Source organism: Gymnoscopelus microlampas (assembly GCF_963454915.1).
Source record: "Gymnoscopelus microlampas genome assembly, chromosome: 11".
Taxonomy (NCBI): Eukaryota; Metazoa; Chordata; class Actinopteri; order Myctophiformes; family Myctophidae; genus Gymnoscopelus; species Gymnoscopelus microlampas.
The window spans coordinates 46,455,802-46,478,865 of record NC_139948.1 but is presented as its reverse complement, the minus strand read 5'-3'; the positions used below and the strand labels follow the sequence as shown (position 1 = coordinate 46,478,865).

At 41.5% G+C, this 23,064-nt stretch overlaps 1 protein-coding gene across 1 annotated transcript; it reads left to right on the top strand.

Annotated features, from left to right (window-relative positions):
* Positions 1–1,294: 1,294 nt before the first annotated feature.
* cacng1b (calcium channel, voltage-dependent, gamma subunit 1b) lies at positions 1,295–17,868 on the top strand (the record flags this gene model as incomplete). The annotated part of the gene is made up of 5 exons (XM_084072926.1): positions 1,295–1,435; positions 4,089–4,188; positions 12,490–12,564; positions 15,850–15,987; positions 17,633–17,868. The coding sequence occupies 5 exons, from the start codon at positions 1,295–1,297 to the stop codon at positions 17,866–17,868; spliced, it is 690 nt and encodes a 229-aa protein (XP_083929052.1).
* Between the last annotated feature and the right edge of the window lie 5,196 nt (positions 17,869–23,064).

Sequence of the window (23,064 nt, the reverse complement as noted above, 5' to 3'; positions counted from 1 at the left end):
TTATTTTTTAGGCCTTTTGTTTTTTTCCTCGTCTCCTCAAATCTGGATCAGGCTCTGCCTTCGGCTGGGACCCTTGTCTTCGGCTCATGATGCTGATTGGCTGGGAAAGTAGACCAGCTCATTCAGACCCTCCCCCCTCCCCTCCCCTCCCAGGGGGGTCCCCGGCCACCCCGCACCGCACCCCCCCCCAGACAGCTGAGCTGGAAACGGATTGGACGGTAAACGAGAATATCCTTGACAGCGAGAGAGTGACAGAGAATGTTCTGGAGCTGTTGTTTTCTCAAACTGTTTTATGTCAAGGACCCCCATGTTAACATGTACCTGACCGCGGTCCCCCCATATGAAAATAATTAGTCCAATTGAGTTGAGCAACGATAACTCAAAAATCGCATTATTTAAGTAGGCCTACAGTATAGTAAAATATACTTTCCACCTCAGATCTATTCACAACGCTGAAATATAAAAAAACAACAACAGAAAAACACAGTGTCGAATGTTGAGAGAAGTGTTTCCGCTGCATATTCTGTATTCGTGCTTTTAAGTTGCTCAACACATGATGAGAATCCTTCAAATGCCCCGAATCGCGGTCAACCCAAGAAGGGTCACCACATGCGCAACAGGCTTAGCCACCACTGTTTGACATGTTGAGAGCCTTCCCCGGTTGACCGCGATTTTACATCTTCATTTTGCAACGGCCTCAGAGAAGCACAGGCAGCCAGGGACAGAGAGAGAGAGAGAGAGAGAGAGAGAGAGAGAGAGAGAGAGAGAGAGAGAGAGAGAGAGAGAGAGAGAGAGGTAAAAACTAGGGCACTGTTATCTGGCCCATTTTCACCAACCACAACGCAACAGGCAGTTCGAGAGAGAGGAAGCGTGTCGGACGGGCGAACGAAGAGGACATCAGAACAACGTCTGGAAGCTGCGGAGAACATAGGACGACCCCCTGGACCCTGCATCTTCCTCACAGCGTCCTGGACGAGCCCCCAAATACCACCTCAAGAACACCCCGAACCCACTCACATATCACGCAGATCTAATTGATTGTTTATAATGACTGAGTTGATTAGTATGATACTTAAGGCGGATTTGAAACTTTGTTTTACAACGGTGCCATTTTCAAAAGATTTGGAAAATAACTAAATAAATCTAAATTTAACTTTTCCCCCCAAAATTGATTATTTACTTTACAATCAATTAATAATCGAGTAAATCGGTTTGATTAACTGTTGCACCGTTGCTCACCACACACACACACACACACACACACACACACACACACACACACACACACGGTGACATGTTCGGGGAGCAGGCGACCAAGGTGAAGTTGACGTCGGTGGTGATCGTGGTGGGCATGGCGTCCATGGTGGTGGCCGTAGTGACGGACCACTGGGCCGTGCTCAGTCCCTGGGTGGAGCGTGTCAACGTCACCTGCCAGGTTAGTACATGTTTTGCATTTTTCCATAATTGTTTTTTTTTTTTACTTTTTCTTTTCAATTTCAATTTTATTGTCTCCGCCAGGCCGAAAGGCATGGCGAGAGAGTATGTTTTACCCCCTGTCCGTCCGTCCGTGTGTCCGTGTGTCCGTCCGTCATTCGATCTGTCTGTGTACAGCTAATCTCCGGCACCGTTGACTTGCTCGCAGCCAAACTGTGCACACACAGTCCCTGGATACCAGAGCAGAACCTCTGCCCCAAAATTTTCACAGGGGCCTGTTATGGCGCCACCAGGAGGCCGATTTGTGTAAAACACATTTTTTGACAGTACTCCTACAGATTTTGTCCAAAAATCCCACAAATCGGTACACAGTATCTCTATAGTCATTAAACGAAACGGGTCTTTCAGATTTCTCATATTCCATCCTGATTGGCTAAAAATGTCTTCCAAAGTTTGCAGGAGTGCTCCGTTTTGAACAAAATGCCTCAAATCATGAACACAGCATGCAATTTCCGTGAAATTTTGCACGCACATTCCCATTAGGCCAAGGAAGAACTAACATTTGAACATTTTCAAATCAGCCTCATGGTGGCGCTATAACAGGCCGATTCGTATTTTTACCTATAATTGCACCGATCTGTGTAAAACTTTGTATGCACACTCCCTATAGGTCAAGGAAAAACCTTTGCCCTGCATTTTTCACATCTGCCTTTTATAGCGCCACCAGGAGGCCGACTTGTGTAAAACACATTTTTGTATACTACTCCTTCCAATTGTATCCAAATTTCACGCAAATCGGTACACATGATCTCTATAGTCATGTGATCACGACGGATGTGTTTGATTTTTCATATTCCATCCTGATTGGCTAAGATTAACATCTAAAGTTTGCATTATTGGCTTGTTTTGAACAAAATTCTGCAAATCATGAACGCACCGTCCAATTGCGCTCAAACTTTGCACGCACATTCACACTATGTTGAGGAACAAATGCCACCCTTTTAACATTGGCCTGTTATAGCGCCACCAACAGGTCTAATTTAGCGAAACACATGTTTTTAACAAAATGCCTCAAATCATGAATGCAGTGTCCGATTGTCGTGCAAGGCCTAAGAAGAAATGGCAACCTTTTCACGTTGGCCTAATATAGCGCCACCAGGAGGCCACAGTAGCCTACCTGACCTGGCGGAGACCTGTGCTCCGAGGAGCACTTTTTCTAGTTTTTGATGAGTTTGTATGAAGCGTGCTTTCTTAGTTTTGTTTTGTTTAGTTTTTATTTATTTTTCTTTGAAAATACTTAGTTTTACTTTAGCTTTTATCAGTTTTAGGGTTACTTTCAGTTTATTATGGTAAAAGTGAAAATAGCAGATCTACAAGCTCACAACGCGTAAGGATTCGACAAGCTGTGAGCTTGTAGATCTTCTATTTTTGACAATTGTTAACAAAAGGCTTAATTCTGGCACAGCTAAATGATTTGTGCATGAAATATTGACAAAAAGGTCATTTTCTCAATGATTACAATTTTTGTTAACACACCTGATCGTTTCAGTTACCGGTAGTTAGTCATTTTTCTTTCTTGTAAAACCTTTTTTTATTGCAGTTAACTTCTTTCCCTAGTTTTAGTTAAAGGACAACTTCACCATTTTAAACATTTTCCTCATGTAATTGGTCCTCACCAGAGCCATATAAGGAGAGTTATGTCACCTCCTTTCACTTCATCGGGCCAGTCTTCTACAGAGACTTCTATTGGCGAATAGTGACAAAGCCCTGAACCGGAAGTTTACGTAATACACTGGAGTCTATGAGCGTTTGTCACTATTTCGAGTTTACATGAACCACTTGACCGGCACTGTTTCTGCCCCCTAGTCGACGTAACTCTCCAATAGAAGGCTCTGGTCCTCACTAATGCTCAATGGAAGATGGCACCATTTCTGTCTACTCGCTCTGTCTCATTGGTGGGCTGTGGCCAGTTCAGAAACCTGCCTACCAGCAGTGACATCATTTTTGCAACCCCATTTTTTCACCCAGTGCCAATCGTTTAAGTAATCCTGGGTGCTACACTCCCTCTGCCAACCTAGGGAGAACCCAGAGCTGAACTCGTGCCTCCTTCAATGCATGAGGGCTAACAGCAGTGACATCATCGATGAGCATTCCAAGTTAATAGAAACTACAGCCTCTCTCTTCCTGGAAGGTTAGCATGCCAAAATAGAAACCATTGTTTCTTGCATTAACATCATTTTTTAAAGTTCAAAATATTGTTTGAAATGACCAAACCTGCCCGCCGATGATGTCACTGGTAGGCAGGTTTCTGAACTGTCCACAGCCCTCCTCCTCTGAGACACATAGTGAGCAGACAGAAATGGTGTCGTCTCATAATGAACATTAGTGAGGACCAATTATATTGTCTCTGTGGGGTGGAAACCTCATTATGTCCAAAAGTGTTACTCTTCAGGATTCAAATAAAAAAAAAACAGCAAAAGTAGCAAATCTACAAGTGTCGCTTTTCTGACTGCGTTTTGAGTGGATCTGCTACTTTTGGTACTTTTGTGTGACACTGCAGTACGATCAAGTAGAAGCTTTAAACCTACTATATTATATGTTGCAAAATGGTGTAAAGTGCTCCTTTAACTCTCATAACCTTGGTCTGGTGGCAGGCGGCTCACTTTGGCCTGTGGAGGCTGTGCAAGAAGACCATCTTCATCATGGAGGAGGATCCCGACAGGAGGGGCTGCGGTCCCCTCAGCTTACCTGGAGGTAAAGTACAACTCTGAGTGTCACAATGGACCAGTTAGTGTAATGTGTTTCATATCTCTTGTTTTAGACATTAAGATGCTTTGTGTGTTTGTCTGTGTGTGTGTGTGTGTGTGTGTGTGTGTCTGTGCGTGCGTGCGTGCGTGCACGTTTAACTGAGTGCAGGCCCCAGCCTGGGGCAGGTATGACAGAGTTGTCTATACATAGCTGCTACATGTAGGTGAATCTTGTCTATAGACACGTCAAATAAGGGCTGGTTGCGTCAAGTATGTTTTTTTTTACATTAGATAGAGTAGGCAGTTAGGCAGGCTATTGTTTGGATGAATGGTTTATCCATGCCCGGGATGCACACAGCTAGTGTATGCATGCATGAATGCATGAATGCGTGCGTGCGTGTGTGCGCATGTGCGTGTGCGTGTGTGTGCCTCACAGTGTAATGGAGAGGAGAGACCTTGCACAGGCTCATTGACAGAACAACCCCCCGGGTGCAACAAGGATCAGCACAAGCCTTAATGAAGTGTTCCGTTCATCTCTGTCATCACCTCATGAGCCACAGCACCACTGGGACGTGGGGTCTGGGGGTTGGAGGGGTGGGGTGGGTTTAGAGGGTGAGGAGAACTAAAAGAGAGGTGGCAGCAGCTGCCTGTAATAAAGTGTGGAAGCCTCAGGGAGGGATCACAACCCGTATATCTCTGCTTTTGATATGATGAGGTCGCATTGGGAGAGAAACCCTTGACCTGTTGGTCTCCACTGAACGTCATGGGGATGATGAGCACACGTTTGGTCACTGATTGTTCACTCATTCCTTCTTTTCAACCTTGGAAGGCAAATCAAAATCTCATGGACGTTGCACCTGTATTTGTAGCGAAAATGTATAGCCAATCTACAAGCTCTCTTAGAGTGCCCCCCCCCCCCCCCCCCCCCCCCCCCCCGAGAGTGGGAGGTCGGGGGTTCGATCCCTGGCCGGGGTCATACAGAGAGGTTAGACTACTATGCCGATGTCCTGGGTTCTGAGGGCTTTAACTCAGGGACAGGGACAGCTGGGATGTTGAGGTTATAGAGACAATGCAGGATGGTCAGTAGGTGTGTTATCAGAGTCTCACCAGAGGAGGGGAGACAGAGGGGGTCAATAATGGAGAATAGGGTTATGGTCAGGTGAATGCAGAGCAGTCTCCTCATTAGGGTCAGACACTGTTCTCTCAGTGAAGCAGAATCCCTGGAGGATCAGAGTCCATGCTGGACTGGAACCGAGGACAACTGTCCTTCTCTGATCCTGATACTAACAAACACCTTCACACACACTTTCACTGAAACACTCTTTCCATTCATTTGCTATGGTCATGAACATTCTCCAGCTCTGGAAACGTTACCAGGGAAGATTAGTGTAACTCTGTCCTCTGTCTAACATAGTGGTTTTCAATGGTTTTCATGTCAAGGACCCCCAAATTGTTTTTTTTTTAGATTAATAATTGTACAGCTGTCTAATACTGTAAGGGGGCTGACAACAGTGGAGAGAGTTAAACATGTTTCAACCAATTTGGGGCATCCCATCATTGGCCAACATAAAAACATTGTATTATTATGATCTTTATTATGTATTAATATCAGTATAGTAGTGATGATAACAATAATAACAGGATTATGTTCTCAACGATGGCCAAATATATATCAATCTAGGGGTAGTTTGAGAACTACTGATTTAGAAGGCATTCGTAGAATCGGCCTCAGGTCTCTATGTGTCTGACATTAAATGTTCCGTAATGGAGTTTGTAATGGAAACAAGCCATAGGCTTTCTTGGGTTTAAAATCCTCTTGGCAGACCTTGTGTTGAACTGTTCTTTCCTGTGTTTTTTGCAGTTTTTGCAAACTGCTAATAAAGTAAATTCAATCAATCAGTGCACAATGATGAGTCCCCAGGGTTGTTATGGTTAAAGCTGCACTACTACTACTGTATGTATAAATGTCCTGTTCTACCCCTGGGTTTGATATTTGTTTAAAAACATTCCAAAAATGGTAGATGTACAAGCTCGCAGCGCGCGCACAAAGTGACAAGGCACAAAGTGACGCGCTGTGAGCTTGCATATCTGCTATTTTTGAATAGCCAACGCAAAAATAAAAAATGACACAGAGGCTTTCCTGGTTTGAATGAGTTAAAACACCCACACTTTTCCCACAAGGACATGTTCCTGCACCTATGGGTGCAATGCATGGACTGACATGCACAAGGACACTTTTGGCACCTTTGGGTGCGTGGACTCGAGTGCAAATACACACATACATACACATCACATCATGCAACACAACATCATTTGCACATACACATGAAAGGACCACAATGGAAATAAGCCACTGGCTTTTTTTGCGGCTATCCTTTTGATAATGGTGTGACTAATGTACGTAATTTTACATGCTTTATTATCAATAAAGATATCAAAGTCAAAGTCAAAAACTCTCATAAGGAAACATCCTTTGTGTCTGTCTGAGATGTTGTCCTGGAAAAATGAGAGCTGACTTACTTTTCCTCGACATCCCTGGGGCGCACACTGAGTTTGGCAAATGCTCTTTTTTCGTTTAATGCCCTCAACCCCTGGAATGCCCTCCAACACATTTTAAAGTTGGTTTCTATGCCATCACTTACAGCAATGTGTATCTGTTTATTAATGGTGTAATTGTTTTTAACCTACCTAGTAGTATTTCATATATATATGTTAGCAGTGGTGGAATGTAACTAGTAATGTAAGTACATGTACTCAAGTAGACAATGTTAGGCATTTTGTATTTACTGGAGTATTTCCAGTTTTCAATACTTTTACCTCTCTACATTTCAGAGGCAAATATTGTACTTTTTACTCCACTACAATTCTTTTAAACTGTAGTATACTAGTTACTTTGTAGATTTGGATTCTTATTACAAAACATACATTCAACACTTCAACGCTATATATACTTTGGCTATTTGAAAATATAGCCAAAGTATATTTAGCTTTGCAACGTGTTGTCTTTCTTTCTTTTCCTTCTTTTTCCTTTATTTATTCAGGGAAGCCCACTGAGAGCAAGCTCTCTTTTTCAGGGAAGCCCTGATAACATAAAATACATACATAATGAAAAACAATAACAAACATTTGAATCATATTACAATCATCACAGATGCAAATAAACAGTGTTACATGAAACAGGTGCAGTTACTATGAAATGTGTCCTCGAGAAGCACCCTAAATGTCTCTATTGAGACGAATCGCTCCAGTTTCAGATGGTCCTGAAGTTTGTTCCATTTGTGTGGAGCATAATACTGTACATGAAGGCAGTCTTTCCTTGTTCACTGCTCTTACGTGGACTGGTATATCTAATGTGTTTTTGTGAACGTGTTGAATGTCCAGTAACCTTTGGTTCTAAGAGCGAAGATAGGTATAGAGGAAGCTTACCACACAAGGCCTTATAAATAAAAAGAATACAATGTTGCTCTCTACGTGCGAGAGATGGCCAACCCACTTTATCATATAAAATACAGTGATGGGTGTGATAAAACGTAGGGCACTGTGGTAGACTGCTTCAAGAGGCTTCAGTGTGGAGAGTGAAGCATGCATGTACAGCACATCACCATAGTCAAACACAGACATTATGACAGATTGAATAACAGTTTTTCTGCTGGAAAAAGAAAAACAGGACCTGTTTCTGTAGAGGAAACCAATCTGTCCTTGTGAGCTTGTAGATCAGCTATTTTCAAAGGCTTTTTGTACATTTGGAAACTTGTGAAATGGCGACATTCTGCATAAAGAGTACATTAACTTTTAGTACTTCAGTATATTTTGATGCCAATATTTTGAGAATTTTACTCAAGTACATTTTTAATACCAGACTTGTACTTGTAAGAGAGTATTTCTCCATTGTGGTATTGCTACTTTTGCTTAAGTAAAACATGTGAGTACTTCTCCCACCACTTAATATGTCTTCCTGTCTGTTTGTTTCATTGTTTGCTGCTGCTCGCTCGTCGTCACTGTAAATGAGGGTAGCCTCAGTGCCTTTTGAGCATAAATAAAGGTTTGAAATGAAATGTCAACAATGCAGTGAATCTCCCACCACCAGTCCTGGAGAGTAACTTGGTACATTTACTCAACTACTGTACTTAATTTGTATAAGCGAACCCCCCCCCCACGGTGACTTGTGAAATTACCTTCCCACAAAATGACACATGACAGCATGATAGCTGTAGAAACCAGATCCGTTACCAAGCTTCAATCACTGTGCTCAGCTGGGGAAATAACATGAACAAATGTGTGAGTTTTATGTGTGTGGATGTCTTATGTGCATGTGTTCCCTTGTGTGTAGTTGTCTTTCATGTGTGCGTGTGCTTATATAACTATACACGTGAGGACCAAATCTCCCCACAGGTGTAGTAGAATGTGTGAAATAGGGAACATTTTCCAGGCCTTCACAAGATAAATGGTTGTTAAATGGTTAAAAAAGGATTTGGGGAGTAAAGTTTACAATTAGTAAAATATTCAGGTTGGGGTTAGGATTGGGATTAGACATTTACAGGTTAGGCTCAGGGGTTAGGGTTAGAGTTATGCAGAATTGCCATTTCAGAATTATCTGAAAATTGCTGATCTACAAGCTCACAACGCACTGTGACGCGTTGCGAGCTCGTAGATCGGCTATTTCGGCTTTAGGGATATGGTTGAAAAGGGCAAACAAAACAATTGTTAAATATGCAATTTTTTTAAATCACCATCCTACAAGGTTTATGTCCTCACGTACAGGTATACAAACGTGCGTGTGTGTGTGTCTTTCTTGCGTGCGTGCGTATGTGTTTGCGCGTGGGTGCGTGCGTTCATGCTGATTATTACGAGGCGGTAGATTATTATCAGAACTGTGAGAGAGTTTAAGTCTCAGAGGTGAGAGCATCCTGTTTGTCTACAATATAAACACACCATTAGAAGATGAAAATTGGAAGTGATGACACAAGGAAATGAACTGACAAAATTTGAACTGAATCACTAAATAATTGAAGATGATTAATGGGTACTCTCTCCTGATTGGATGATATTGGAAGCCCACCTGAAAATACATTTTCAGTTTATTAAAGAGGTGGAGAGACAGGGAGACCCCTGTTACTGAGCAAACACTATCTATAGCAATGACTGTTATCACACTATAGAGCTTTAACTATTTTAACAAATAGTCTTTTGTTTTATTAAACCAAAACTATCACTTAAACACCTTTAATAATGCTTATAAATGACTTCTCATACTGTCAGGAACAGAGGGTGTATAGTGCTTGCCAACGTGCCAAAAAGGTGCTCTACCCAGACCATGAATGCAACTTTTATTATGGTAAAAGAAATGCCAAATGCCTCCTTTCCATGCTGTACCCAAAGGCAGCATTCAAGAGAATTGTCTTTGTCTAATTCTCCTGCACTTGAATGCAGCATTTGATTTTGAAAATAATTGCCCTCCCTGTGTAGAAATCCATGCCGTACGCCGGCAGCTCCAGTAAATTATACTTAGTTGAGCGCTCTACAAGCTCGTCGCGACACGTTGAGCTTGTAGATCGTCCATTTTCGGAACAAAATCTAAATTTCAGACCCTGCCCCTCTGACATTGTCTGTACTTCCCTGCACAACAACAATACAATACAACATAATACTCAAACACTAACAGGGAAGCTGCCTGGCACTACAATAGTATGACCCAGCAGTGATCACACACAAAAACACAGTTTTTATGGTGTCAGGAGTTCGTCACCCAACCAGGCTCAGCTGCTCCTCACAGGTGACAGCACTCAGGGCAATCAGGGAGAGGGGCGGGGAGATTGGCTGATAGGAGCAGGGCAAGGGAGAGACAGGCACACTCGGTGGCAAGCAGAAACAGTCAGGCTTCGTCCACACGTACACGGGTATTTTCATAAACGTAGCTTTTTATATGCGTTTTGGGGGGTTCGTCCACACGCAAACGCGTTTTTGCTCCATGTAAACGCATCTTTTGGAAAACTCAAGCCACAGTGTAGATTTTTAAAAACTCCGGCTATGTGTTCCCGTGTGGACACGGTAAACGGAGTTTTTGCATTTAGCCGTTAACGTTTAGCCGTTGTCGTGTGGACAGAGAGATTTTTTTAAACAGGGCCGTGTAGACGCGGAGGTTTTCAAAAACGAAAACGAAATATCTGCGTTTATGAAAATACCCGTGTACGTGTGGACGAAGCCTCAGTCACATCAGGGACAAAACAAGGCCCAAACTGGACATGTGCAGAGTTTAGTTTAGTTTATTCGAAAAGAATCAAAACACAGTTAAAACACAATAAAGTCCAGGGCTTATTTCCATTGTAACAATATATGTCCAGTCATGTGCATTAAATGAATGTGCAAAAAAAAGAAACGCCTGCACTACATACACTATACTACTGTACCTATCTTATACTGGAACGGTGGAACCTTTTCCAGTATCCAGGTCCATGTTAAGTGTTTAAATGACCTCAAGTTCAATGTCAGTTTAACAGCGGTTTACAGGCTGTTCTAGCTCCAATGTAAGTGAAAGAGGCCTTTCTCACCAAACCTTTAAATTTGAAGAGGCACACATTAACAATACTAGCGGCTGTGATCTTAACATACATATTCACAAAGTTATCTACAATACAGTGAGAAATAAAGGAAAAACGGATGGGGTAAAAAACTAAAACATTCAGAAATTCTGCTCAGCAGCAAAAAAAGAGTGAAAAAGTTACCGCAAATGAAAACGTCAGTGCAATAACATCAACATAGAGAGCAGCAACAATGAAATGCTGATTAAAAGCCATGAATTGGTCTTATAAAATACTAATGAAAAACTATTCATGTGTCTTATAAATACTAATTAAAAACTAAACTGTAGATGTTCTTCTTTTTTTTTTTTACCAGATGCTTAAAACCCTATCTCTTCAATTTAGTTTAATTAGCATTTTATTAGACCTTGGTGTGGCCTCCATTACATCATAGCGCGTGCTACACATTACCAAACAGGCAGTGGTGGAAGAAGTACTCAGATTTTTACAAATGTAAAATCACAATGTAGAAATACTTTGTTACAAGTGAAGGTCCTGGATTTAAAAAATCACTTGAGTAAAAGTACAAAAGTCTTGCCATCAATATACTGAAAGCAGAATGTCCCATTTCATCTTTTTTCCCCCACACATTTGTGGCCGATCTACAAGCTCACAACTCGTCGCGATGTTCATCGGCTATTTTTGAAAAGACGCAGTATAAAATAGGCCTTAATTGGCTAATGTATGTTTTGCAATCATAATCTACATATGGCAAGTTTTCAAAGAGTTGTAGGGGAGTAAAAAGAACAATATTTCAATGACAGATGTTGTGTAGTATAAATAAAATTTAAATGCTAAGGCAAAGTAATGGAACCTCCAAATCCGGAGTGCGGTACTTGATGGTAACTGTTTTTTTTTTTAAACTGGAGTAAACACACACACACACACACACACACACACACACACACACACACACACACACACACACACACACACACACACACACACACACACACACACACACACACACACACACACACACACACACACACACACACACACACACACACACACACACACACACACACAGTAAGCTTTTACATGGGGAAAACAGATAAGGCCGGCAAGGCTCACCCAGTAAATTCCTCAGTGTTAATGTGACTCTGAGAGGGCGAATGGATGCATTTTTTACCCTCCCGTTTCATTTAGCACTCAGGACTTTGACGGCGCGGAAGCAGCCTGTTGCTAGGTTACCTCTTGAGTGAGTCTTTCACATACAGAGAAACAAACAGCTCCCCTGTTGCCTGGACACACATACACACGCGCACACACGCACGCACGTGTACACACTCTCGCACATCACACACATATGTATTTTATGGGTTTAATGTCTCAAAGAAAGGATGGTGGGGAGTGCCGTGCCTGGTATCAAGTCATTCGGCATAGAATTCGTTGAAGTCTTATTTGTTTTGATGCTTTGATTTGTTTTGTTTTAACCATGTACAGCACTTTGCAGCTTGGGTTATGTGCTATAAAGTTTGATTTTATTTGACTCGGAGAAGCAGTTGACAATCTGACCGAAATCTCTCCATCTCTCTTGTCTAATTCATCCCCCGTCATATTATTATGACGATGTTGTGTGCAGAAAATAGGATATTTACGTGTTGTGAGCTTGGCTAGCCTAACCCTCTCTCTCTCTCTCTCTCTCTCTCTCTCTCTCTCTCTCTCTCTCTCTCTCTCTCTCTCTCTCTCTCTCGCTCTCTCTCTCTCTCTTTGTCTCTCTCTCTCAGTAAAGAACTGTTCCTACTTCAAACATTTCACATCGGGGGAGGAGGCAGAACTTTTTGAAGTCAAGACCCAGAAAGGTGACTACTCACGCGCACGCACGCACGTACGCACGCACGCACGCACGCACGCACACACACACACACACACACACACACACACACACACACACACACACACACACACACACACACACACACACACACACACTCACACACACACACACACACACAAACACACACGCTACTACACTTGAGAGGATACATTTGAGAGGATACATTTTATGATTGCCATTTCTAAAAAGAAATGCGCCCTTTTCCCCCTCAATACGTGCTTCTTTCGATGTCCGGTTCGGACAGGCTTTCCCAACTAGCTCGGCTCGGGTGTGCGCGAGTTCTGAGGAAAAGTTCTGAGACGGAAGGAGCATGTATTGACTTAACCCTGAAGCCAAAAATAGGAGATCTACAAGCTCACAATGCGTCACAGCGCGAGCTTGTAGATCGCCTATTTTTTGTGCACAACACAGGTTTGCAACTAAGTATAAATCAGGGTTATGTTAGGGGGTCGGAGGCCCTCAGCTAGCGCCTTGTGCTTCACTACGCCCCTCAGCCATAATAAAATAAAACTGCGACCTCTAGTGGCGTATTGCTTTATTGAACCAATGAAAAGTATTAACAAGAGCTTGAGACTAAACAATAATTACGTTAGATCCATTGGAATACAGGTTCTTTTTTTCCCCATATCCTGAACAGTAACAGTAACAGTAACAGACTTAATCGGGTTCCACGTGACAGCAGTGCTACGTGACAACAAGCCATCCTATTCCAGGCCCCCAGCATGTTGGCTGTTATGGGAGATGACTTTATTTGCCCGTTTGGATAATAATAACTGCCATACTTTAACTGAGGCTCATTTAGAGGATAATTATCTATGTCATAACTCTCTCTAGTGCAACATTTAGGTGTCTAAATTATCTAAATGACACTACAATTTTTGTCACTCTGTCACCACTCTCTCTTTCTTTTTCTGCCCTAGTTTTCTCTCTCTCTCTCTCTCTGCTTTGGATACTGGGATGATCACATACAGTAGGAGCAACATATACTAAATCAGATTGAGGTGCATCTTTTCAACACATTAGTGTCTTCACGCTGGATGCTGCAGACATTAGGCAAGATATAGTTATTCAGTATGGTCTGGCACAGTTGGAACTACATGACCTCAGATGGAAAATGACTTCCATTTATACACTCTCTCAGAGTTACAGACCCATAAGAGTCCATTGGGGCCCTGCTGGTGGTCCCTGGAACGCATGTTGAGAAACAGTGCTCTACGACTCCTTCTTGCCGTCTCTGTGTATTGCTGTCTTTCTCCTGTCTGCTTCCTCTATTTTATTTTTATTTTTATCAAATTAGAAGATAACCCCCTTGAGACGATCATCTCGTTTTCATGTGGGTCCTCGGGGCACAACACACAAACAACTACAATTACAATAAAACACAACACAGAACAATCAGCTCTGTAACATCAACAAGGACATGCACATAAGGACTCTCCCAACATCCGGTGTTGATTTTGACAGCACATTTTGATTTAGTTTTAGTCACAGTCTTTTGAATAAAATTCTGTTTAGTTTTAGTCATATTTTAGTCATCTGAAATGTTTTGGTTTTAGTCGACTAAATCTACAGTTGATTTAGTCAACAATTGGTTGCATGCTGAAAATAGCCGATCTACAAGCTCAGAACGCGTCGCAGCGCGACACGTTGTGAGCTTGTAGATCTGCTATTTTTAGAGCGCAACACCCGAGCGCAGCCAAGCATAAAATTATTTTTAGTTCTACTGGATCTCTTCTCCATTACTCCCTCACTAACATTTTAGTCTAGCTTTTATTTTGTTTTCGTCAGTGAAAAAAGGTACTCGACTAACATTTTTCGTCATAGTTTTAGTCGACGAAATCAACACTGCCACCATCCCTGACCACACTACATCTAAACAAATTAAATTAAAATGAAGACATCATAAGAGTAAACACAAGATGTCAAAAAAGTAAAAAAATAACAAGATTTAATGTAATTACGCAAAGAAGTCTTGAAGACATGAAATTAAGTGATTAACCTGAATGAGGTGATTTACATTTTAATCTGCTCTGAGGAAGGCTGACGGCCGAAACGCATTAGCCTGAATAAAAACATTATACATCATGAGCCATATGTCTTGCATCATTACATTTTTTGGAGTGCCGCTGTTTTCCACTGTTGGTTATTTTCAATTAGTTTTCAATTAGTTTTCAATTAGTTTTCAATTAGTTTTCAATCAGTTTTCAATCAGTTCTCAATTAGTTTTCGATTAGTTTAAACTGCACCTCAATCTGATCTATGTTGCTCATGTGACCATTCCAGTATGCAAAGCATTACACCTTGTATCCCACTGCAACAGCAAGAGAACTCTTTCTCTTTGGTGCTCCATCTGTCGTGCTAACTGGCCAGAAGGGTGGGCCTTGAATGCTTTCAAGATTTTTGAGCCCTATTCAAGAAAAACGTTGAGAACGACTGATTTAGTTAGTGAGAGAGAGAGAGAGAGAGAGACACACAGAGAGAGAGAAAACTAGAGAAAGATAGAGAGAGGGTGACAGAGTGACAATTCTTTTTGTATCATTTAGAGAATTTAGGCACCTAAATATTGCACTAGAGAGTTATGACATAGATACTAGGGGTGTAACGATATGTGTTAACAACGATTCGATACGTATCACGATACTTGGTTGTCGATACGATACATGAACGATACAGGTTAATATAGAACGATACGATACGTTTCAATTCAAGGATTTAGTCGATACGATACATGAACGATACAGGACAGGTTAATTTAGAACGATACGATTCTATTCAATGATTTAAAATCGATATAGTAACTATTTATTTACCCAAAAATTCTGTGTGAAAAATAAATACCTGGATACTGGATATAAACCCCTCTTTCTCTTTTTTCTTCTTAAAAGTACTTAGTATTGATAAAATTGATTATTTGTATTGTAAAACGATTCGATACGATTATTTGCATTGCAAAACGATTCGATACGATACAAAGTCAAACGATACGATATTTTGCTGTTTGCATAACGATATAGTAGATCGTTGAAAATTCAAAACGATTTTTCGACTATAAAAAATGTAACTATTTTTCTTACTATATCATTACCTCCCTAATAGATACTGTACTTATCCTCTAAATGAGCCTCAGTTAAAGTGACTGCAGGCTGATCACCTGCCATCACCGCTCAAAAAGCGTTCAGAGGAAGCGCACCTGCTCTATTATCCAGATGTATTCCAAGATCTGCTTGTGTTTGTGTGCGTTTCTCTGCAGAGTACAACATCTCGGCGGCTGCCATCGCCATCTTCAGCCTGTTCTTCATGATCCTCGGCACGGTTTGCGTCATCTTCTCCTTCGGGAAGGGACGCGAGTACCTGCTCCGGCCCGCCGGAATGTTTTTCGCCTTCGCAGGTCAGCTATGGAACGGCCGTCGGAGGTCAGGCATTGCGTTTTTGCCGTGCTATATGGATGGTTCTGTGCGCCATCATGACGCAGATTAGATTTGCTAGTACTACAGAGAAGATGCTGTTATAACAGAAGCTCTCTCTTGTGTGTGTGTGTGTGTGTGTGTGTGTGTGTGTGTGTGTGTGTGTGTGTGTGTGTGTGTGTGTGTGTGTGTGTGTGTGGTGATATGACACATTTCAGACACTATATTTCTTACGCTACAGTCCTTCCAAGTCGACCATCACACCCATAGAGACACACGGGCGGAAACGGAAGGCCTACAAATTCACGCCCACTTTTGAGACAGTGCTGCTACTCGGGGTCCGTTAGAAAGATGAACTGCAGCACTCAATGCAATCTTTATGAGAGGCATTGTAAAATACCGTCATTTCATTGGTTAACTACTGAGGCTGTAGCGACTTTTTTGGTGTTCTAATAAAGTGTCCCATTTGTTTGATTTGTCCTTTTTAATGTCCCATATCTGTCATCTCGATATACTACCCACAATATACTATAATATACTCCATCATTATGTCAAAACCGCTAGCATCGGAGATCTAGACTTTAAGTGGTCGCATGGTATATACGTCACGGACGCATCCCTTGAGGTTTTCAATACCCAGAAAACTGGCGAAAGTGGACGTTTTCAATATGTTTTGGTCATTATCTCTGGAACAGAAGGTCCAATCTGCTCAGTTCAAAGCTTGTTGGGTGCGTGACTTTGAGGACATTAAGCACGCAATGACACATTTTCGGGTTATTTTTTTTTTTTTAGGGGAGGCGAGATCTTAGTTGGGCAGGCGACCGCCTGTCCTGCCTCTACAGTGTGGGTACACCACTGGTCGGCGCTCGGCGCTCGTAAAGACAGTGATGTCACTGAAATGCGACAACTTCTCTGTCTGCCGTCTACCCTCTGCTGTGTTAACATTATGGGTAACTTGTTAAAGTGGCAAATTAAATGTGAAACACATCAACTATTAAGAAAACAAGAAGATATGTTGACAAAGACACTCCATACATTTGGAAACATATTTTTATTTAAATCAATATCGTCTCCAGTTAATGCAGGATAATTTTAAAAGTAGGCTAATTCTCATATCCTCTCATAGGGAATGCATTGAGAGCTGCAGTTCGTCGTTCTAACGGACCTCGAGTAGCGGCGCTATCTCAAAAGTGGGCGTGAATTTGTAGGCCTTCCGTTTCCGCCCGTGTGTCTCTATGACTCAAAATTGCATTATAAAACAAAATGCTAAACGCCAGAGGATTTTAACCAAGTACCTCCGCGGTGCATCCGGTGTGAAAGAGCATCAAACACATTTGGCCATGTTCAGGGGAGGGAAGCCAGGCGGGGAGCTATGGGGGATCTTTCAGGTTGGGGTGGAGCCTGTCAGCGAGGAATGTTGAACGGGAGGAGTAGGATGGAAGACATCCTCCTGATGGGGGCTCCTCACTGGCAGGTGCGCCAGTAGGGTACAACAGCAGTGGGAGGAATTAATTAGCATAACGATTACTACTTGGGAGGAAAAAAAAGAAAAGAAAAAAAGAAAAGGAAAGAAACGGTACGGGAATCCTTCCTCTCTGACTTCCATGGTTGTCTTCTGCCTGCCTACAGGTCTGTGCATCATCATCTCGGTGGAGGTGATGCGTCAGTCCGTGAAGCGCATGATCGCCAGCGACGAGACCATCTGGATCGAGTACTACTACTCCTGGTCGTTCGCCTGCGCCTGCACCTCCTTCACGCTGCTCCTGCTCGGCGGCGCCGCCCTGCTGCTCATCTCCATGCCTCAGATGCCCCGCAACCCCTGGGAGACGTGCATGGATGCTGAGCCCGACACCATACTGGACTAGCATCCTCTGGAGAAACATCAAACGCATCTCCTGAACTCACATCCCTTTAAAAAACACTTAAAGGACGACTTCACCAATTTTCAACCTACCTTCATGTATTTAGTCCTCACTAATGCCCTTTTTTTCAAACAAGATAAAAAAATACATATTTTGATTCGTATTAACGCGAGAACAATGGTTTCCAAACTTTTTTTTAAAAGACATTCTTTGGGTCTTTTTCTGCCTTTATTGATAGGACAGGCAATGGGGAGAGAGACGGGGACGGGGGGGGGGGGGGGGGGGGGTGACATGCAGCAAAGGTCATCGGGATCGGGAGTCAAACCCGCAACACGCTGTCAGGCTGGACTACCAGCCCAGGTGCCCGGACGGCTACGCCAACCGTCCGGGCCGTAGGGCGGGTTTCTGAACTGTCCACAGCCCTCCTCTGAGACACAGACGGGGTAGACAAAAATGGCATCATATTATAATGAGCATTAGTGAGGACCAATTATATGAAGATAGGTTGAAAATGGGTGAAGTCGTCCATTAAACTCTCTAACCTTGTGAGTTGGCTCTGTGATTGGTCCACTCCTTTTTTCCATCTACACCAAATATTTTTAGTATACTAACTAGTAACACTCCAGGCAGGTTAACTGAAATGTGCGACTGAAATAGATCCAACCAAATCAAACTAGACGTGACTTACTCAAACCTAACCGGACTGCTCCGAATCTGAAAGGACTAGACTGAAACACACGGAACTGAATTGGCTAATAGCTCATGAATATTGTAATCAAGGAAAGCCTAAATCATGTCAGCCCAGCCCAGATCTTAACCTCGCATCACCAGTCTTTCCACCTCGGAGGAAAGCCTGGCATTCATTATTAAAGGCCTGTGTGATCAGGTCTAGGCCATGCCTACTGAATAAAGAAAAAAAAAAGCAATTATGTACGGAAGTTGCGGGTTCCGGTTTGGCGGAGCCGCTTTGTTTTGGTTCCCCCTGTTTGTTTCCCCAATCCCTTAAATGGAATAGAATTTCCCTGTGGGATAACAAAGGTAAGCAGACGCTAAATAGTCTCCGGAAAGTACACTCACATTTATATTTATTTAGTTTTTTAAAAATTAGCTAAACTAAGCCACATCAAGGATTTTATTAGGTAGGCCCTATTACGAAGCCCTTCATCGCGGCCAGAGTTACCGGAGGGTGAGGCTTGCGGGTTCTGGGCGCCTGATGACGCGGATGACGCGCCTGGTAACGCAGGGTTACTTCCGCTCCCGACCGGATCATAAACCCGAAAAAGGTATTGATCCCAGGCTACCCAGATCTAGATGACATGGGTAAACCACTGCACAATATCTTTGCTTCAAGTCCTTTACGACTTCAATGGATGCAGTCCTAATCAATGTGTGCCACCGATCGTCTAGAAACCAACTCGTTTAAATTAAAAATTATCTTAGGTCCACCTGTTATGTCCCCAATGAGCCTTGAGCCAATGATGTAACATATTGTACAGAACACATGCTTCATGTTATGCTTTGTATTGGTGTTCACTCTCCATTCCGACATCTCACCACTCCGACTAGTGGCTTCCGCGTGCGGTTAGGGTTAGGGTTAGGGTTAGGTATAGGGTTCGTCAACGTCGGAAAGGCGACATGTCGGAAAGGAGAAATGCACCCCTTTGTATTAACAATATTCTCTCTCTCTCTCTCTCTCTCTCTCTCTCTCTCTCTCTCTCTCTCTCAGTAAATAAATGTGGTGTAAACCTATAATTTTCAGATTTAGAGGAAAGGCAAAGAAAAAAGAAAGAAAGCACTGTATATTCAGTATTGACATTAACTTGTAGGGTAAGTGGTTTTGGTTAAAGTAACAGGGATCTCCCTGTCTCTCCAGCTCTTAAATAAACAGAAAATACATTAGGTGACACAATGTCAGCCAATCAGGAGAGAGTACCCCTTTTATCAGCTTAATTGAGTGGTGCCAACCACTCCTATATCTGACTTTGTCTGTGTGTCCGGGTGTATGTATGTACTATGTCCAATAAACTAACATTGATGACAACATCAATACGGGGCTGTATAGATCTGCATCAAAGGCACCACTCTCTTCACACTGGGTGTGATTTTTTTTTTTATAGTGTTCCAGTTCCCATTTTGTCTGCTCATTTCTTTATGACATCACTTCTAATTGCACTTGTTTAATCTGTATCCTGACTGAGTTCTCTATCCTGATTGGATAAAATTGGTAACCAAACCTGAAGATCTTTTGTTTAATCAAGATCTGGAGAGACATAGACATAGACATTATTTTGAAAATATAAAATGTTACCCTACCTTTAATACTAAAACAATTAGAAAACTTGACTTTTTACGTAAAATGTGGCCTTTAAAAATATCAAATGATACAAAGCTGGAAGATTATTATTAATACTATTTTATTCGGTGGGGAAAAGTGTGTTGAATTCTCTAGTCTCTAGTTGTGTTTAAACTCGTTTTCAGATTGGTGCGCAGGCATTTTGAAACTCTTGAAATATTTGTTTTTAATGTGTTTTATTGTCCACAGCAACAGAAACATTTATAAAATGTGAGTATAGTTTAGCTGTTTTGTTTTAGCTCCTTTTTCTTATATAAAGCTTGTACACCAGGATAGGCTTAGCGAACCGCGATCATTATCACCTAATAAGTGTAAGTGATACAGTATATTACTTGGTTCAAACTAAATGCTTTTTAGTGAACACTTGAAGCTCTATATTCTGATAGTAATCATTGCTATAGTGTACTGTCCCCTGTTGTTTCATCACTTCCAATTCCACCCGTTTGTCCTGTAGCATGTACGAGTTGTCTCTCCTGATTGGATGAAATTGGTATCCCAACCTGACAATGTATTTTCTGTTTACTAAAGAGCTGGAGAGACATGGAGACCCCTCTTCCTAAACAAACATTCTATAGTAAATGCTTGCTATCTGAATATAGAGCTAGTTAAAGGTAGGGTAAGTGATTTTCTTTGGTTAAAATAAGTGTTAAATAGCTCTAAATTCTGATAGTACTCATTGCTATCAGTGTTTGTTCAGTAAAAGGAGTCTCCTTGTCTCTCCAGCTCTTTATAAAACAGAAAATGCATTTTCGTTTCAGTTTCAGTTTCATTTCCAATTTTATCCAATCAGGATAGAGAACTCAATCAGGATATAGATTAAACAAGTGAAATTGGAAGTGATGACACTAAGAAATGAGCAGGCACAATTGGAACTGGAACACTCAAAATGAAGGTTAAAAATAGGTACTTTCTCCTGATTGGCTGAGATTTTGACACCTACCGGAAAATGTATTTTCTGTTTATTAAAGAGCTGGAGAGACGGGGAGTCTCCTGTTACTGAACAAACACTCTATAGCAATGATTACTATCAGAATATAGTGCTTTAACCTTTTAACAAAATACTTTTTGTTTTAACCAAAAAATATCACTTACCCTACCTTTAACACTTGTAACAAAAAAAAAGAAAAAAACACTTACGGCACCTTTAAGCCTTTGTTGTACGAGGAACGCACAATGGAGCATTTCATTGCTGTCATGCAGAAACCACATATCTCCATGTTCAAAATTGTTATGTTTTTTTCGTAAATTAATGTCCCACAACATGTCGCAATGCAATGTGTTGTGAGCTTGTAGATCGGCTATTTTCACTATATTGTTATTAAAAATGTTTTTAATGTAATGATAAAAGGAGCGTTTTTGTATATACAAGATTTCCACCCAACAGCGACGATATATAAGTCATTATTCCTCCATGAACATAATATTCTCTAGAGACATTAAGCACTTGCAGGTGCACTGAAATAAAACTTCTGTAAATGATCTGGAGCATTTCGCTGGGGGAAATCAAGAGACAATGATTACACTTGTCTCTAACCTAACGTCCTTTTGAAAATGTCATTTTCCATTCCTTTCTCCAGTTGTGCAGCAGGTGTGAACGCTGCCGAGTACTGGAAGCATAATTACACGTTTGGTTAATTTGAATCTGCAACAGCCACTTGATTACTGTCATTATAATACGACAACGAGTGCACAGAATTGAGAGGTTTCGATCAAAGAGCAACATGTTTCTTTGTGGTACCGATATACACAGTAAAATCTGGGGTGTTTATATAACTGTGAGAGTTGAATACTTAAACCTCTCAAGGTTTTTATTTTTATTTGTATCATTTTGATGTGTACAAATATTTGGTCACGTAATTTATATGCATTTTTGCCAATAAAAACACTAATCAATCAATGAAACTACTAGATGATCTGTCATAGTGCAAACAAACCTTGCTTCATTGGAAGTACTATGGATTTTAAATTAATTTAGTTTTGATTTGTATATGCTTTAATTAATAATAATGTCAACAAATGTCTTTTTTTTTCTTCAAAGGAGTTGAAATAAACAAATTGATCACCAAACAATCAGTTCTGTGATTCTCTTTTCACAATCTGTTAATTGGACAGAATTATGTTTATGTTCATTTAAGTTAGTACATTTAGTGTAAGTTGTTCTGCTTCCAGCGGTGTGCAAATCTAAAACATAGTAGTAGATATCTGTTTCCCTCTGCTTTTGTTCTCTGCGTTTAGCTCGGTCACTCCAGCCACCTGCATGTCCTCTCTCACCGCATCCATAAACCTCTTCTCCTCGTGCCTTGCAGCTCCATCTTCAGCATCCTTCTCCTTTATGTACCCCTCATTGATTTATTGATTGAATACTTTATTAGTCAAAAATGTAAATAGCACGGAAGTACAGTAAAACACTTGGGCTAAAAGGATGACACAAAAAAAGTCCCGGGGACTTGTTTCCATCGTGCATGGTTCTATGTATTCAATTCATCAACAGAGCATACTGTCATCAACAAATGCAAATAGCCATATTTACAGACGAGAAAAAGGAAAATTGGCGGCAGTGTATGACCCCTCATCTCGAGGGGATTTAATATCTATCTCCACTTGTAGTTTTCTGCCAGATGCTCATCCCTCCTCTGCACATGTCAAGTAGTAGCCTAGATACAGTATGTGTAGGTAGTGAGACATAATGACAGTTTTTTTGCACTATTGCACTACTGCAAAAAACAGTGTTGTCTACAACCCTGGCATCCCTTTTGGCCAAATATCTCAAAATCTGCCAGAATGTGACCAAAAATAGCTCTACAAGCTCACAAAAGGCATCGTATCGCTACAGTGACACCATGCCC